Below are 14,708 nucleotides of genomic sequence, written 5' to 3'. Positions count from 1 at the left end.
GGGGTGGAAATGGCGTGGACCACTACAGTGGGGGGGAGATGGCGTGGACACTACAGTGGGGGGAGATGGCGTGGACACTACAGTGGGGGGAGATGGCGTGGACACTACAGTGGGGGGGGAGATGGCTGTGGGCACTACAGTGGGGGTGGGAAATGGCGTGGACACTACAGTGGGGGGGAGATGGCGTGGACACTACAGTGGGACTATATGGTGGTGGAATTTTCACAGGTTTTTGCTAATTCAATTATTATTTGCTGATCAGAAAAATGATACGATCCGTGACTCTGATCCGAGGAACGATCCGATCCGTGAGTTTTTTGATCCGTTGCACCCTTAATTGGTAGGGCTTCTGCTACATCGTTTAGGTAAATCTAAAAAAGGAGGCTGACTATAGCCCACCATACATGTTATAATCTGCGTGTACAATTTCTATGCTATAAGGTTAAAGTGTTACTAATCCCCGGACCCTGTATTCACGATATCCGTTCTCCACAGTACACAGAACATGGAAATGCAATTATTTTAGTAAATATAAATGTGCAAAATACCTTCAGTAGTATATAGTAGAGACACACAATTTTCCGACCGTCGAAATATTTCAGCAACTTCAGCCAAAAGTGGCGTTAATTGCATTCGGCCCTGGTGCCGAAAATGCACCTCGATTTTGGGCCGATTTTACCATGCTGAGCTTGCCGACCAGCCGCCGCACAAATCACATCATGTTACATCGGTACCATAAACGGCCACTAGGGAGTGCGCGCGTGCGCCCCCTGCTCGCCCACGGAGCCGACGTGAGTGCCTGGCAGTCGCAATCACGGCGACGCTCGGGGCACACCGAGAACCAGGATCTCTGTTCTCTGAGGGGAGAACAGACAGATCATCTGTACATACAGAGTATGAAGAGCGAACTGTCATCTCCCCCCTTCAGTTAAAAACACACACTAGGACACACTTAACCACTTCACTGCCCCCTAGTGGTTAACCCCTTCACAGCCATTGCCATTCAGTGACATTTTCACAGTAATCAATGCAATTTTATAGCACTGATTGCTGTAAAAATGCCAATGGCAAAAAAAAAATGCCAAAAAGGGATGAACTTTGGTCTGTAGATGAGGTCAGTTTAACCACTTAAAGACTAAACCTTTTTTTGACACTTGTAGCTTACAAGTTAAAATCTGTATTTTTTTTTACTAGAAAATCACTTAGAAACCCCAAACATTATATATAATTTTAGCAAAGACCCCAGAGAATAAAATGGTGGTTGTTTCGATATTTTATGTAACACGGTATTTGCGGTCTTTCAAATGCAATTTTTTGGGTTGGGGGGGTGGAAATACTTCCATGAATTGAAGAAAAACTAAACAGTAAAGTTATCCCAACTTTTTTTTTGTATAAATGTGAAAGATGATGTTACGTCACGAAAATCGGGATCTTTATTCTAAGAAAAAAAAAAATTGCGATTCCATTTTAGGGGGGGTGGGAGGGTGAATACTTTAGATATTGTATATATATATATTATATAATATATATATATATATATATATATATATATTATATATATATATATATATATATACACACACACACAAATTTCTGATTTGAGTACACAAGTAGTCTATGGCTCATCTTGGATGAGCGTCCTGATGGGAGCCCACCTACTGACACACGGACACAGTGACTGTCTTATTCCATGTTTGGTAGAACAGGCCTGTGTGTGTACAGAGCTGGGTGGCTTCCATCAATCTACTACAGGGCACTGCCAGGCATTCCGCTCACAGAGGGGGCATTGATAAAAGGATGGCCGTTTACTGACAGCTCACATCGCTGGGCCGTGAGAAACATTGCTCCGTGTTCAGGGCCTCAATTTTAGGGCTCGCTCACACTGATCTGTTTTTGGCATTAAAAAAAAACGTTTTTTGATTTAAATAGATTTTATTTTCATCAACTGATTTTAATAAAATGCTTTTGAAGTACAAATCTATTCAAGATACAATAATAATTTAGTTTATTCAGCATGAAATGGAGCTTAGTTATGTAGCACGAGGCTGTATATTGTGCAATATTTACATTTTTGGTAAACTCATTCAATGAATCCAAGCTCTACAAGCTGAGATAACATGCTCTGCATTGATGCAGTCACACAATTTCACAATAACCATGAGATAAACAAAGTTCAGGAATATTCCTTTATCCATTGTTGTGTAAATCTATGTACACTACAAACTGTATGATTTGATTCGGTTCTGATATCGCTGTTTTACTAACTTGACAGTTTATTATTCTAAATAGAAAACCTTCATTTTGTTTGCAAATATTAAAGATTCTAACCTACCAGCAAGAATAAGTTCTTACATTTAAAGAGCCCCTGTCATTTCAGATCCATCATGGCAGCGTCTGTTAGCCGTCACATCCCTCACCTTTTCGTGTCACTGCCGCATCACCAGCCATCCCATTAAAGTGAATGGGACTGTCGAGGGAGGCAACAGCGGGACAGAGGAGGAGGGGCCAACAGCGGGACAGAGGAGGAGGGGCCAACAGCGGGACAGAGGAGGAGGGGCCAACACGGGACAGAGGAGGAGCAGCAGAGATGACAGTTGCTCTTTAACCACTTAAGGCCCGTCTCCTGCACATATACGTCGGCAGAATGGCATGGCTGGGCACAATCACGTACCTGTACGTTGCTCTTTAAGTGTCCAGCCGTGGGTTGGGAGCGTGCCACCACCGGCACGCTCCCGACCCGGTCCTGAGCTCCGTGACCGTGGCAACAGGGCCAGCGGACCCGATCGCCACTGGTGTCCCACGATCGGGTCACAGAGCTGAAGAACGAGGAGAGGTCTGTGTAAACAAACCTCTCCCGTGCTTCCTACTGTGACTCACTGATCCTCTGTTCCCTGTTATAGGAAAGACGATCAGTGACGTCAGACGCCAAGGCACGCCCCCTAGTTAAAAAAAAAAAAAAAAAAACAAACAAACACACACTTCAATGCCAGTGTCACTTACACAGGAATTCGTGCATTCAAAGCGGAGCTCCACCCTAAAGTGGAACTTGCGCTCATTGGAACCCTCCCCCCCTCTGGTGCCACAATTGGCACCTGTCAGGGGGAGGGGGGTGCAGATACCTGTACAGTACAGGTATTTGCACCCACTTCCGGCATAGATATCAGCAGAATCTGCGGGTATTTACGTCACTTCCTGCGGGTCCCCCGCTGTCTGCTGGGAAACACACGGATTCCAGAGACAACGGGGACCATCCTTATTGCGCAGCTCGACTCGCACATGCGCAGTAGGGAACCGGGAAGTGAAGCCGCAAGGCTCCACTTCCTGATTCCCATACCCAAGATGGAGGCAGCACCCGAGAGACGATCGAGAGATCGGCTTCAGGTGCCGATATCGCGGGTGCCCGGGACAGGTATGTGTCCTTATTTTAAAAGTCAGCAGATGCAGATGCTGCTGACTTTACGTTTGAAAACAAAAACCGGTGTAACTCCCGCTTTAAATAGCACCGATTGCTGTATAAATGCCAATGGTCCCAAAAATGTCCAATGTGTCTGCCATAATATCGCAGTCGCCATTACTAGTAACAAAAGAAAATTTTTTTTTATAAAAATGCTATAAAAAACTATCCCCTATTTTGTAAACGCTATAACTTTTGGGCAAACCAGTCAATAATCGCTAATTGCGATTTTTTTTAATCAAAAATATGTAGAAGAATATGTATTGGCCTAAACTGAACAAAAAAAAAAAAAAAAAAAATGTTTTTATATATTTTTTGGGGATGTTATAGCAAAAAGTAAAAAATATTGCTTTTTTTTCAAAATTGTCGCTCTATTTTTGTTTATAGCGCAAAAAATAAAACACCGCAGAGGTGATCAAATACCACCCAAAGAAAGCTCTATTTGTGGGAAAAAAAAGGATGTCAATCTTGTTTGGGAGCCACGTCGCACGACCGCGCAATTGTCAGTTAAAGCAACGCAGTGCCGAATCGCAAAAAGTGGCCTGGTCCTTTGGCTGCAAATGGTCCAGGACTTAAGTGGTTAAAAATGATGATTTAAATAAAATCCAGTCTGCTTCATACCCGGGTCATTTCATTTCAGGGTTTACTGTTTTTGGGTTTCCGGTCATCAAACAGAGAAATGACAACATCTGCCTTCTGTAACCCCTTCCTGACTGGGGGGCGGGGTCTTTTTGGGGCTACATTGTGCTTAGGCACAGGCCGGTCCCAGAGCATGTACAGCGTCCATGTTCTCCAGGTCTGTGGGGGGGGGGGGCGCCTTCCAGGGACAGGTCTGTGGGGGGGGGCCGCCTTCCAGGGACAGGTCTGGGGGGGGGGGGGGGGGGGCCTTCCAGGACAGGTTTTGAAAAATATATATATTTTTTTTACTTTCTGCTATAAAATATATCCAATAAAAGCAAATAAGTAAAAAAAAAAAAATAAAAAAAAAAAATGTTGTCATCAATTTAGGCCAATATGTATTCTGCTACATATCTTTGTAAATAAAAATCTCAATAAGCGTATATTACAAATTTGAGTCTACAAACTACGGGATAGATTTATGGACTTTTTATTGATTTTTACTAGTAATGGTGGCGATCAGCGATTTCTAGCGGGGACTGCGACATTGTGGCAGACAAATCTGACATCAAGTGACACTTTTTGGGGACCAGAGACACCAATACAGTGATCAGTGCTAAGAAAGAAATGAAAGAAAAAAAAAAAAAAAAAAAAAAAAAAAAAAAAAGCAGTGTCACTGTATAAATGACACTGGCAGGGAAGGGGTTAACAACAGGGGAGATCAAAGGGTTAAGTGCGCCCCTAGTGGCTGTTTTCTGTGTGGATGTACTGGACGAAGAGAGATATACTCGTTTCTGCTTACTAGGAACATAAGATCTCTTTTCCTCCCTCACGGAAAGGTGGTGCTATATTATATATATATATATATATATAATATATATATATATATATATATATATATATATATATATATATATATATATATATATATATATATATATATATATATATATATATATATATAGCCTCTAATTCTTGTAATTTAAAATTTGAACCTTCTGCTTGTGACTCTCTGCATGTTGTAGATGTACTTGTTGACCACTGTAAGTATTAAACCACTTCCTGACCAGAGCACTTTTTGCGATTCGGCACTGCGTCGCTTTAACTGACAATTGCGCGGTCGTTGTACCGAAACAAAATAGGAGTACCTTTTTCCCCACAAATAGAGCTTTCTTTTGGTGGTATTTGATCACCTCTGTGGTTTTTAGTTTTTGCACTATAAACAAAAAAAAAAAACACAAACTTTTTGCTATAATAAATATCCCCAAAAATGTGGGATACAAAATAGGGGATAGATTTATGGCATTTTTTACTATTATTATATATTTTTTTATTATTAGTAATGGCGGCGATCTGTGATTTTATCATGACTGCGACATTGCGGCGGACACATCTGACACTTTTGATACTATTTTGGGATCATTGTCATTTATACAGCGATCAGTGCTATGAAAATGCATTGATTACTGTATAAATGACACTGAAGGGGTTACACACTAGGGGGCAATCAAGGGGTTAAGTGTGTCCTAGGGAGTGATTCTAACTGTGGGGGGGATGGGCTACTTAGGACAAAGACACCTACCGGTTCTTCTGCTCTGTGACAATCGCGGGGCCACCGGCAGACATCGAGTCCGCGTGGCCCCCCAGCACGTGGCCGCCCCCCTCCGCCCTGCCCGTGCAGGCGCGTGATCAAGACTTATCCTGCTAGACCTCATACAAACGCCCAGTCAGCATAACCAAACCACTTCCCAGCTATTATTCTAATATAGGCCGAGGTGGGAAGTTGTTAAGTAAACAAATTTATTTAATTGTAAAAAATTAAAATGACACCAAGCAAAAAGACCACCCCAAAAATGTGCGTTTTTTCCCCCCAAACGCGCACCTGGGTGCCTACGCATATAAACACCGATTGTGATAGACGTTACATATAAATACGCACGCCGGGGTGGAGAGCAATAATTCTAGCACCAGACCTCCTCTAACATGAAAACCGATGACCTAACCGATGTCGCCTATGGAAAATATAGCGTACAAAAAGATTTCTCGCCATTTCACGGGGCGCGCACAAATTTAAAGATTTGACATGTTGCGTATCCATTTACTCGGAGTAACCTCGTCTTTTATATATTACACAACACAAAAACACCACACCAAAACACCGCCGCCGCCACACAACACCACCGCCGCCGCCACCACCACACAACAACACAACTGGGTAAATTGCACTTGTGTGCCCCAAAATTAACTTTAGTATATCCGTAATTGCCGGTTCACACTACAGCAAATTGGGATCCAGGCTCGACGGCTCACTGAGAGGCTGAGCCGGGGGCACCGGTCCAGGCATGTGGGTGAATCCTGTGGGACTCCATCCTTCCCAAGCCTGGACTGGCTCTGCGACATCAGCTGACAGCGGGCTTCAACCACTGCCTGCTGAAAACGGATCATAGAAGTTGCAAACACTGCGCTCTTGTGATCCAAAATGAAAAAACATAAAAATAAAAATAATTAAAGCATTGCCTATGGTTCTACTTACAACCACTTCAATACCGGGCATTTTCACCCCCTTCCTGCCCAGGCCAATTTTCAGCTTTCAGCACCGTCGCACATTTAATGACAGTGTACGGTCATGCGACGTTGTACCCAAATTAAAAAATTTTGATTGCTTCCCCCCCCACAAATAGAGCTTTCTTTTGGGGGTATTTGATCGCTTCTGCGGTTTTTTATTTTTTGCGCTATGAAAAAAATAGAGCGACAAATTTTGAGAAATAAAAAAAAAAAAAAAAAAAAAAACAAATATTTATTTTATTCTTTATGGTCCTTGAACACCAGATCAGTAGTAATGAGGTGTCCTGGGAAATCTGGAAGCCATTACTGACTGGTTGACCCGTCATATCTGTAGACTCACCACACATCTCCAACACATTCCACCTCCTGAGCGAGCACATCACAGCCCTGCACCAGGGGGCTCCATGTATGATGATGTTATGGCTACTCAGGAGCTGGGAGACAGCATAGAAGGGACCCCAGAACTGTCCCTGGAAGTATGGAAAACCCCCCCCCCCCGTCCACAGCAGAAAAACCATTAGCTTTATTCAAACAACGGAGTGTACAGCACTAAACAGTCAACACATTTTAGCAAAAACAGCCTTACTCATCAAAGGAACCCCAGAGTGACTCTAGACTGAAACCCCAGAACTGTCCCTGGAAGGACCTCAAGAACTGTCCCTGGAATGAACCCAAGAGTGACTCTAGAAAGAATCCCCAGAACTGTTCCAGCAGTGAACCCCAGAAGAAACCCAAGACCTGTCCCTGGAAGGAGCCCCCCCCTCCACAGACCTGTCCCTGGAAAGACCCCCCCTGCACACAGACCTGTCCCTGGAAAGACCCCCCCCTCCACACAGACCTGTCCCTGGAAAGACCCCCCCTCCACACAGACCTGTCCCTGGAAAGACCCCCCCTCCACACAGACCTGTCCCTGGAAAGACCCCCCCCTCCACACAGACCTGTCCCTGGAAAGACCCCCCCCTCCACACAGACCTGTCCCTGGAAAGACCCCCCCCTCCACACAGACCTGTCCCTGGAAAGACCCCCCCCCCCCTCCACACAGACCTGTCCCTGGAAAGACCCCCCCCCCCCTCCACACAGACCTGTCCCTGGAAAGACCCCCCCTCCACACAGACCTGTCCCTGGAAAGACACCCCCCCACACAGACCTGTCCCTGGAAAGACCCCCCCCCCTCCACACAGACCTGTCCCTGGAAAGACCCCCCCTCCACACAGACCTGTCCCTGGAAAGACCCCCCCTCCACACAGACCTGTCCCTGGAAAGACCCCCCCCTCCACACAGACCTGTCCCTGGAAAGACCCCCCCCTCCACACAGACCTGTCCCTGGAAAGACCCCCCCCCCCCTCCACACAGACCTGTCCCTGGAAAGACCCCCCCCCCCTCCACACAGACCTGTCCCTGGAAAGACCCCCCCTCCACACAGACCTGTCCCTGGAAAGACACCCCCCCACACAGACCTGTCCCTGGAAAGACCCCCCCCCCCTCCACACAGACCTGTCCCTGGAAAGACCCCCCCTCCACACAGACCTGTCCCTGGAAAGACACCCCCCCCACACAGACCTGTCCCTGGAAGGACCCCCCACACACACAGACCTGTCCCTGGAAGGACCCCCCATCTCTATCACACACAGGATCATTGTTGTGAAGCCTAGAATGACGTCACGCCCCCTCAGGCCCCGCCCCCCGCCGTTTCTGCGCCTTACCGTCAGCGGGAGCCTCTTCCAGGCCGGCTCACCATTCCGCCTCCACCCCACTGAGGGAAGCAGCCCGCGGGTCTCTCCGCCCCGCCGCCGCAGATCTCCGCTCTTCTCGGGGCCCCGAAGCAGACCTCGGTACGCAGGCGCAGAGCGGGCCCCGCCCCCCCGTGACGGTACCAGTGCGTCTCCATGTCCCTGTGCCGCGGGGCCTGCTGGGAAATATCAAATATCGCGCGAGTTCCAGAAATCTCGGGGGGGGGAGACGAGCTCTCCTCGGCCAATAAAACGCTGTTTGGAATTCTGCTACACTGACACTGTGCGTTCCAGGGACAGCGAGGCTTGGAACGCAAACTGAAGCGCCGAGTCTCGCGAGATCTTGTGCCTCCTTCGCCTGAGATCTCGTGAGAAGTGGCGTGTAGGTGACAGCAGGCAATGGCAGCAGCTGTGTGTCGCGGTGCTCAGGTGAGAAGGACACCCCAGACCCTTCCCGTCCTCATTAATATCTATGTGACCCGGTCATACTGCAGTGCTGTGTGGGGCAGAGAACGTGCTCCATGTGTTACCGCACAGCACTGTCTGTATGGTGACCTGAGTGAAGTGTCCTTGTGTAACACTGCAAATAAAGTTGGGAAAAATAAAAGGGAACACCCGCCTGCGATTTACAGGTGCGTTTTCAATGCGATTTTTGTATTCGGAGTGGAAAGGGTTAACCGCCATTGACCGAGACTTCTTCATGTGGAACTAAACCCAAAAATCCAACTCTGTTCCCAAATTATTATTATTATTATTCAGGATTTATATATGTATATATAGCACAAACAATGTATGCAGCCCTTTACACTATAAAAGGAGACAATGGAGTTACAATAAAATAACCAACACCTTCCAGGTGTGCGAGGGCGACGGTTGTCACGGTTACTCGTGTCCTCAATTCAACTGTCAAGCTGTAGAATGAATGTTATTACCACTTAAAGGGCCGAGCCTTTTTCTGAGATTTGTTGTTTACAAGTTTTTTTTGCTAGAAAACGGGGGGGGGGGGGGGCTTCCAGGGACAGATCTGTGGGGGGGACCTTGCAGGGACAAATCTGTGAGGGGGGCCTTCCAGGGACAGATCTGTGAGGGGGGCCTTCCAGGGACAGATCTGTGAGGGGGGCCCTTCCAGGGACAGATCTGTGAGGGGGGCCTTCCAGGGACAGATCTGTGAGGGGGGCCTTCCAGGGACAGATCTGTGAGGGGGGGCCCTTCCAGGGACAGATCTGTGAGGGGGGGCCTTCCAGGGACAGCTCGGGTTCCTTCTGAGGTTCTATTTTTCTCGCCACAAATAGAGCTTTCTTTTGGTGGTATTTGGTCACCTCTGCGGTTATTTTTTGCGCTATAAAGAAAAAAGGACCCCAATGTACTCTATTTATTTATATACACTCACTTTATTGTGAAGCAGTTATATTTCCTCGTCCCCAAAATCCATTTCCTTTTCCACTTACCTTGGGGCAGAAAGAGAAGGACGGCTACACAGAGCACAAGCTGTCTAATGTGGAGAAAAAAGGGAATAAACCTTAAAAGAAACCTGTAGTGATGAAATGAAAAGTAAAGCGAAGTGTAGTGAAGAAATCATTATTGATCTCTGAAAATTATTGTTGCCTGGCTGTCATGTGATTTTAATATTTTGTCTTTTATTGTTTTATTTCCTCCTTCTTCTCCCTTCTCCTTTCTTCCTTCTTCTTCCCTCTTCTTCTTCCTTCCCTCTTCTTCTTCTTCCCTCTTCTTCTTCTTCCCTCTTCTTCTTCTTCCCTCTTCTTCTTCTTCCCTCTTCTTCTTCTTCTTCCCTCCTCTTCTTCCTTCACTCCTTCTTTCTTCCTTCACTCTTTCTTTCTTCATTCACTCTTTCTTTCTTCCTTCACTCTTTCTTTCTTCCTTCACTCTATCTTCTTCACTCTTTCTTCTTTTTTCTTCATTCTTCTTCCTCCTTTTTTTTTTTATTTTTAGCTTCTGGGCAGAGGGCTTCCTCGGTGCTTGGCCACTCAAAATGTCCATTGCAGATGGAGTTCAAAGAAAGCAGAGGCATTATCTCCGGACACTCAAGAGGGCACCTCATTTCCTCCCCTGGCAACATTCACAGAAGAGGAGACCATGATGAGAGACATGGGTATTTCACTATTTGTGTACAAGCCTGTAGTGCACTTTCATTGCTGTGCCATGGGGTTGATTTACTAAAACTGGAGTGTGCAAAAACCGGTGCAGCTCTGCACAGAAACCAATCAGATTCCAGGTTTCATTGTCAAAGCTTAATTGAACAAGCTGAAGTTAGATGCTAATTGGCTATCATGCAGAGCTGCACCAGATTTTGCAGTCTTCAGTTTTAGTAAATCCACCTCCATATTTCAAGTTTCAGTGCTGTGATAGTTTGACTCAGAATTACTCAGACATGTAACACTGTACCCAAGTGGATTATATATATATATATATATATTATGTATATGTGTGTGTGTGTATGTATGTATGTATGTATATATATATATATATATTTTTTTTTTTTTTTTTTATAAAGAATAGAGCTTTCTTGGTGGTATTTGGAATACACTGGACTTTTATATATTTTTTTTACAACATAAGACAAGAAAAACCAGATGATTTTACGGTCTCTTGCATTTCTTAAAGCGGAATTCCATTCAAACATGGAACTTACGCTTTTGCGGTTCCTCCCCGTCACATTTGGCACCTTTCAGGGGAATGGGGGAGCAGATACCTGTCTAATACAGTATTTTGCTCCCACTTCTGGGCATATATACCCGAGCCACCCACATGTCTCTACAACACTTACACCCCCCCCCCCCCCCCCACTGTCTTCTAGGAGACACACGGTTCCCAGAAAACAGCAGGGACCAGTGGCATAACGCAGTGCAAGTCGCCCAGTAGGGAACCAGGAAGTGAAGTCACAAGGCTTCACTTCCTGATTCCCTTACTGAGGATGGCAGCGGCAGCACCCGACAGCCGAGGGACAGATCGGCTGTGGATGCCGACATCGCGGGCACCCAGGACAGATATGTGTTCTTATTTTAAAAGTCAGCAGCTGCAGTATTTGTAGCTGCTGACTTTAAAAAAAATAAATCGCAGGACCTCCGCTTTAAGGCTCTAAAATGTCATGACAGTAGAAACACCTCAAACACTGTATAGTTTAACATATAGCATAGAGAGAATTGGAGTTAGGTCTATGTACAGTACGGTACAGAACAGCTTGCAGATTTTAGTGGTCAGAAGTGGTTGCCCCTTATATGGTAGTGGTTGGTGGTGTGTGCCCCCTTAAATGTTGGTGATCAATGGTGTTTCCTACATAACACTGATACCCAATGTTCCCCTCTTTATGGTCTATCTGCCCCCTTGGTGATCTCTATGACTCCTTTACGGCTATTGTGCCACCTTTCCTTGGTAGTCAGTGGGAGCAGATTTATTACTTAAGAAGAACAGTGATTAGAGGCGGAAGGGGAGGGCTTGTTTACTTTCTTTTTTTGTTGTTGTTGTTTACACTTGTGATCTCTGCGATTGGTTCACAGCAATCACAAGATACAGAGCCTTTGGCTTTGTGCATTTTGCCTGTGATCTGCTAATAACACGATCACAGTCACAGTGTGTGCACCTGGCACATACACGGGCAGGGGCCATTTATAAACTGTACTGCAGAGAACTGAGTCAACCAAATACCTTTCTTTTTTTTTTTTTTCATTGGCATGATACTACAGCAGAACTAAACTCTCCTCTCCTGTACAGCCAACAAAACTGCCATTTTAGCCCCTGCCTAGTCTGCAGTTTCCACCGTCCTGCACGCGTTCAGTTATGACACCAGCCATTTGATGACTTGACAGTTTGGTTGAGAGTTATCATTTACAGGACGCCTTGAATGTAACTGTTTTGGCAAACCATAAAATCATTGGGTTTAGTTTGCTTTAAGGTGGTTAAGCAATAAATTGTGCCCACACTGGGTGCCAGGTCGGTTCTCTTCCAGCTTGCTAATTATTAAAAAGCTACTTGTGCAATAAACAATGATATGAAGTGGAGGGGTCAGGAGATGGACTTGGTTCCTCCAGCAATTTTGTAACTATCATTTTTGAGGCCTGTTGCAATCCTGTATATATACAGTATCTCACAAAAGTGAGTACACCCCTCACGTTTTTGTAAATATTTTATTCTATCTTTTCATGTGACAACACTGAAGAAATTACACTTGTCTACAATGTAAAGTAGTGAGTGTACAGCTTGTAAATTTGCTGTCCCCTCAAAATAACTCATCAACTCACTTTTGTTGCCAGCGGTTTAGACATTAATGTCTGTGTGTTGAGTTATTTTGAGGGGACAGCAAATTTACACTGTTATACAAGCTGTACACTCACTACTTTACATTGTAGCAAAGTGTCATTTCTTCAGTGTTGTCACATGAAAAGATAGAAGAAAAATATTTACAAAAATGTGAGGGGTGTACTTACTTTTGTGAGATACTGTGTGTGTATGTTTTTTTGCATATTTCCCACACTTAAATGATTCAGATCATCAAACAAATTTTAATATTACACAAAGATAACCTGAGTAAATCCAAGATGCAGTTTTTAAATTATTATTTAATTTATTAATGGGGAAATAAGCTGTTCAAACCCGCCTGGCCCTATGTGAAAAAGTAATTCCCCCACCATGCTGAATCATGAATGAACTGTGATTAACCACAATTATTTGGAAAGCTGACTTAGAAACAACAAATTATAACAAATTAGAAACAAAGCCATGTACATGTATTGGTCTAGGAAGGGTTTCAAAGCCATTTCTAAGGCTTTGGAACTCCAGTGAATCATGGGGAGAGCCATTATCCACAGATGGAGATACCTGGGAAAAGTGGGGAACCTTCCCAGGAGTGACCGGCCTACAAAAATTACTCCAAGAGCATGACGAAGACTCATCCAGGAGGTCATAAAAGAACCCAGAACAACATCTAAAGAACTGCAGGCCTCACTTATCTCCCTTGCTCTGCCCATATGACATGGAGCTCGGGGTTCTGATAAGTGGAGGGAGCCACACTGGGACAAGGGGAGAACAGCAATGGTTTTTTCTATTGGGGAAGGGGATGCCACATGGTGAGACTGCCCACATATTTGCTGTTCCTGCTGCCCCTGCTCCCATTTGTCTCACATTCAGATGAAAACTGCCACTATGCCACTACTACCACTATACTACCTGCCAAACAATGCCTATAGTAGCCAATCATATTTATCCCTATTTAATTTATCAGATCAGTGAAGAACTCTCGCTTATACGCTCCCCCCCCCCCCCCGGTGCCACATTTGCCACCTTTCAGGGGGGAGGGGGGAACAGGGGACCTATTTTTGACAGGTCTCCTTCCCCACTTCCAGGGACGGGCCATGGCCCGATCTCCTGGAAGTTTGGCCCCACCCTCCTTCCCCTGCAGCCGGGCCAGTTAGAAAGCACAGCTCCCGTTGCGCATGAGCACTGGGGAACCTGCTGTGAAACTGAAAGGCTTCACTACCAGGTTCCCTTACCAGGAATGGTGGCGGCAGCACCCGGCAGTTGATTTGAAGGTCGGCTGGGGTGCCAACATCATGGTCTCCTTGGACAGGTAAGTGTCCTAATATTTAAAGTCAGTTTATTTTTTTTCACCCAGGCTGGACCTCCTCTTTAATAATGTTAAAGTTGTCGTTAACATTTATTTTTGCAACTTAATTCTGCATAAAACATTTAACCGTGTAATTTCATGAGATAATTTACGAGGGTGTGTTTAGGAGTGGAATTGGGGGCGGAGCAGGGTAGGGGGTGGGTGGGGCAACTGGTGGTGAGTAACTCTTTGACCTACAGGTAAGCCTAGATTAAGGCTTACCTGTAGGTCCAATAAATATCTCCCAAACCTATACGGTTTAGGAGATATTTTCCTCAAGACAGGCACTGCTGTCTGCGGTGCACAGGCGCACTGAGCGTGGCATTGACGATGACGAAGATGGCGCGCAATGCCGCGCGTCTTGGCTCCTGTGCGCATGCCCGGGAGTGACGTCATTGCGGCTTCGCCGAATGACAGCGGCGGAGCTGCGAGACCCCACCGAGAAGATGGATGCGCCGGACTACAGGGGACAGCGGTGACTTCGCTGGCTCCTGTGTCAGGTAAGTGACACATAATGGACTACTATGCGATGCATAGTAGTCCATTATGCTTTGCCTTTGCAGGGAATGAAAGAGGAAGTAAACTCATCAAGGTTTACTTCCTCTTTGATTCCCTGCAAAGGTAAAGCATAATGGACTACTATGCATCGCATAGTAGTCCATTATGTGTCACTTACCTGACACAGGAGCCAGCAAAGTCATCGCTGTTCCCTTGTGTACGGAGC

At 45.6% G+C, this 14,708-nt stretch overlaps 2 protein-coding genes across 4 annotated transcripts in view; one reads left to right on the top strand and one right to left on the bottom strand.

Moving 5' to 3' along the window:
- IKZF5 (IKAROS family zinc finger 5) overlaps nucleotides 1–8,506 on the bottom strand; it is a 29,863-nt gene extending 21,357 nt beyond the window's left edge. For all 3 annotated transcript variants that reach the window (XM_077455582.1, XM_077455583.1, XM_077455584.1), the window contains exon 1: nucleotides 8,341–8,506. The gene's annotated coding sequence lies outside the window, so the exon portion shown is untranslated. The remainder of the gene's footprint in view (nucleotides 1–8,340) is intronic.
- A 135-nt stretch (nucleotides 8,507–8,641) lies between these two features.
- ACADSB (acyl-CoA dehydrogenase short/branched chain) overlaps nucleotides 8,642–14,708 on the top strand; it is a 69,650-nt gene continuing 63,583 nt past the window's right edge. The window contains exons 1-2 of the mRNA XM_077455581.1: nucleotides 8,642–8,796; nucleotides 10,318–10,477. Of these exons, the coding sequence (XP_077311707.1) occupies nucleotides 8,767–8,796; nucleotides 10,318–10,477 (190 nt within the window). The 5' untranslated portion in view covers nucleotides 8,642–8,766. The remainder of the gene's footprint in view (nucleotides 8,797–10,317; nucleotides 10,478–14,708) is intronic.

This window comes from Lithobates pipiens, unplaced genomic scaffold, assembly GCF_037356315.1.
Source record: "Lithobates pipiens isolate NorthernLeopardFrog02 unplaced genomic scaffold, aLitPip1_a1.2 Scaffold_25, whole genome shotgun sequence".
Taxonomy (NCBI): domain Eukaryota; kingdom Metazoa; phylum Chordata; class Amphibia; order Anura; family Ranidae; genus Lithobates; species Lithobates pipiens.
This window is presented reverse-complemented; position numbering and strand designations above follow the sequence as displayed.